Below are 3,276 nucleotides of genomic sequence, written 5' to 3'. Positions count from 1 at the left end.
TATCTGGGTTTTTTTAATTATTATTATTATTTATTGTTTTTCTTTTATTTTAAAGTTGTCTGCAGATTTAATTATTTGGAAAGAAAATGAAGAGCACGGCCAGGCCTTGGAGCGCAATGGCAAAGCAAGGGAGTCACGGCGCGGACCGCACAAAATCGCTCTCTACCACCTCAACAGGAATGAAGACCTCCAAGTCCTCAACCTCCCTGGCCTTCGAATCTCGGCTCAGCAAGGTACTAGCCAGGGAGAGCCACATGAGCTGTGCAGCCTAGTTCCAGACTGAAACTTTGGGATGGTCCTGGAGCATCCTGGCATTTTGAGGTTTCTATTGAGCTCAGGCACTTAGTTAAGCACAGGGAGACAGTATTGCAGTGTGCTGTATATTGGATTTAAGTGCATTTCTGAAAATATCTTGTATGGAGTAGAGGAATTACTGTATCTATACAAGGCATGAGTGAGTTTTGTTTCAGCTTCTCTGCCAAGGAGTTGCCTTAATGCTAAAGTCTGGAAAAAAATAGATAACAGTATTATCCTCAACTTATATTAATGCATATAAAGAAATACAAAAATTTATTAATAGTTGCATAGAATTCCTAAAATCTGTTAAAATCTTTCCTGAAATCTTTCCATTAAGACAAAATATATTAACAAAAACTATTCCATGCAAAGGAACACAAGCATTTTATAAAGCCTGTCTTTCCATGTAGACATCTTTCAAAAACAGCAAAAGCTTCTGCCAAAATAGTGTTTTTAAGAGAACAGAGCAATGCACTTCAAATGCTGCTGCATCCGTATGCTTGTATCCAGCAAACAAAACTAATCTCATGGCCCAAATACAGGCCAAGATAACAGTGGTGAAAAGGGAGTACAGGCTTCCTGTTTATAACTGTTTTCAATAGTATTGCTTAAACAATACATAATAGTGTAATAAATGTAATAATCTTTAATCCTCACAGCTTCTCAAGCACAGGAGTAATTTACTTCACTTGCTTTGCAGGCTCCTGGAAGCTCCAAGCACTTTAGCAATGGGGTATTTCAGTCTAGGGCTGCAGGCAAGTTATAGTTGTCATAAATATTTGCTCTCTGGGTGAGGCAAGTATCTTTAAAGGGAATGCGACTGAGGTGACTAATGCAGGAAGGCTACAGAACCTGATAGGGTTGATTCACGTAGGGTGTTAAATGTAGAGGGTTGTCTTCCAACTACAGCTAACATCTTCACACTCATGTTCATCTCATGCAGGCTCTTCAAAGTAGACATCCTCAAAGGAACAGTTAGAGGCAACTGTGACAGAGCTTACTGAAAAGCCACTTTAGAGAGACTGCAGAGAGCCTTTTCTAAAGGTCAGAAAGTCAGATTGTTCTGCTTGGCTCCTACAAGTGAGCTGGCAAAAGCTCTGCCAGAAGGCAGAACCGTTAGATGACTGGTTTCCTGGAGCAGATCAACACTTTGGCTATTGAAACTTAAATGCTCACAGGGTCCAGGAAACCACAGACTCTGAGTCAGAGGAAGAGATGAAAGAGAGAAAGAATGGGAGTTGAGAGAGGGATTTCATTTTACTTAAAGATTTTTACATATTGAGAGCCACTAAATAGGGAGTATGATTGTTGTGTGCACGCTTCTCTCTTAACTTGAGTAGTGGTTCCCAGCCTGTGGTTCATGGATCCTCCAGGCCTCACTGGGCAACTTCTAAGCAAGTGGTTTTGATATGTGAAGGCAGTTTAAGGCATCCACAGACTGAAAAGCATTGAAAAGCTCTGCTCTAAAGACTCTCCATAAAGTCTTGGACTTGAAAAATGCTTAAAATATTTCTCTTTGGGGTAGTAATTAGAGGCTGTTATGGAGACACTCAAATAAGGAAGCAGTTGACCAAATTCTGAGATAAGTTACGACTTCCGCTTATTGAAGCAACTTTATTGCAGTGTTTCTCTGTGTTCATGGTGCTTGAATAGCATGGGTTTCTTGAGGACGTACTTAGAGGAAGGCAGAATTTACCAACAAATCCCTGCCCTCCCCAGAAATGCACAGCAAGAATGTCCCTTGATTTGTCATGTACAAAAACCTCCCTAAGTCAATTACAGTGCTATTAGCTGATATTTTTGAGAAAAAAAAAAAAAAACTGTACAATATCTAGTATATCAAACATTTTCACTTCTTCCATCCTTAAGAAATATATCACTATTATATAAATCTGAATTCTACAGAATTTTGTGAAATGTTGCATTTCTGTGCTGTGAGTGATCACCTTGATGGTCACATGAACAAAGAGCTTTCTTGTGAACAGTTTTCAGTTTCTCTTCTGTTGAGTCCTGAAGTCTCTAGTAAGAAAGGCAGTATTAGCTCTCACCCATGATATCATTAGTTGCTCTTTCTGGGGGCTTATTTTTGTCAGAAAATGTTCATTTTCTCCCAGGATGTTGGCATTTTTTTCATCATCATCTTAACCTGTGTAATGAATTAGCTGTTGGGTCTACCCCAGGTCTTAATCTTCTGCTCACGCAATCTCTTTCTTGCAGCTGAAGAGGGCAAGCAGTGATGATATGCTCACAAAACCAGGGATGACAGCAGTTTCGGGAGTCTCAAGACTGAAGAAGACCATTACAACAGGAGCAATTTCGGAGCTTGCTGAGAGTCGACTGAAGCCTAGCACAGGTAGATACAAAGATACTGGAAGACACAGTGTATTTTATATGACACTTGCTGCAAGTGTCACTTGTTTTTTTCCAGAAACTGAGCTGAGTTTTCCATATTAAACTGTTCCTCTAGAAAGAGAGGTAGATTTTCATATATTAGAGGGTATATTTCATATATTTCAGGTTGAATTATATAAAGCTTCCCAAAAAGTAAATTGGTTGTCTTTTGTGAAAAGGCAACAGGAAGAAATAGGGGGGAAAATGAAATAGAAAAACATGATTTCCCCTGTTCTATATGCCTTTGTCTGAACTGAATTAATTGCAGGCATTGTCTTACTGAATTCAGTTTTGATCAGGAGGTCATTTTTGTTACTTAACAGTGAAATAAGGATCTGTAAGTGCCACCAGTTCATAGCAAGTATGTGGTAAGGCAGAGTCTTTCTTGACTTCCCACAGAGCGGGGATTGGAAGTGACCTCTGCGTCCTTAAATGCGAACTTGATTTCCTAGAAGGAAACTCGGGGATTCCGTAGTGCCCCCTCAGGAGCCTCCGCGGGCACTGGGGGGCCTGCCGGCCGGCTGAGGGTCCGGGCCTCGCGCCTTGTCCCGCCAGCAGCCCCGGGGCCGGCGGCGGGCGGCGGCTGCG

General features: G+C 41.1%; 1 protein-coding gene across 1 annotated transcript in view; it reads left to right on the top strand.

Moving 5' to 3' along the window:
* Window positions 1–64: 64 nt before the first annotated feature.
* Window positions 65–3,276, top strand: part of SPECC1 (sperm antigen with calponin homology and coiled-coil domains 1) — a 59,288-nt gene continuing 56,076 nt past the window's right edge. Inside the window, exons 1-2 of the mRNA XM_026036941.1 lie at window positions 65–233; window positions 2,515–2,650. Coding sequence (XP_025892726.1) covers window positions 87–233; window positions 2,515–2,650 — 283 coding nt within the window. The 5' untranslated portion in view covers window positions 65–86. The remainder of the gene's footprint in view (window positions 234–2,514; window positions 2,651–3,276) is intronic.

This window comes from Nothoprocta perdicaria, unplaced genomic scaffold, assembly GCF_003342845.1.
Source record: "Nothoprocta perdicaria isolate Ctin4 unplaced genomic scaffold, notPer1 scaffold_189, whole genome shotgun sequence".
Taxonomy (NCBI): domain Eukaryota; kingdom Metazoa; phylum Chordata; class Aves; order Tinamiformes; family Tinamidae; genus Nothoprocta; species Nothoprocta perdicaria.
Note: the sequence above shows the minus strand (reverse complement) of the source record. Positions and strands in the feature narration are given on the sequence as shown.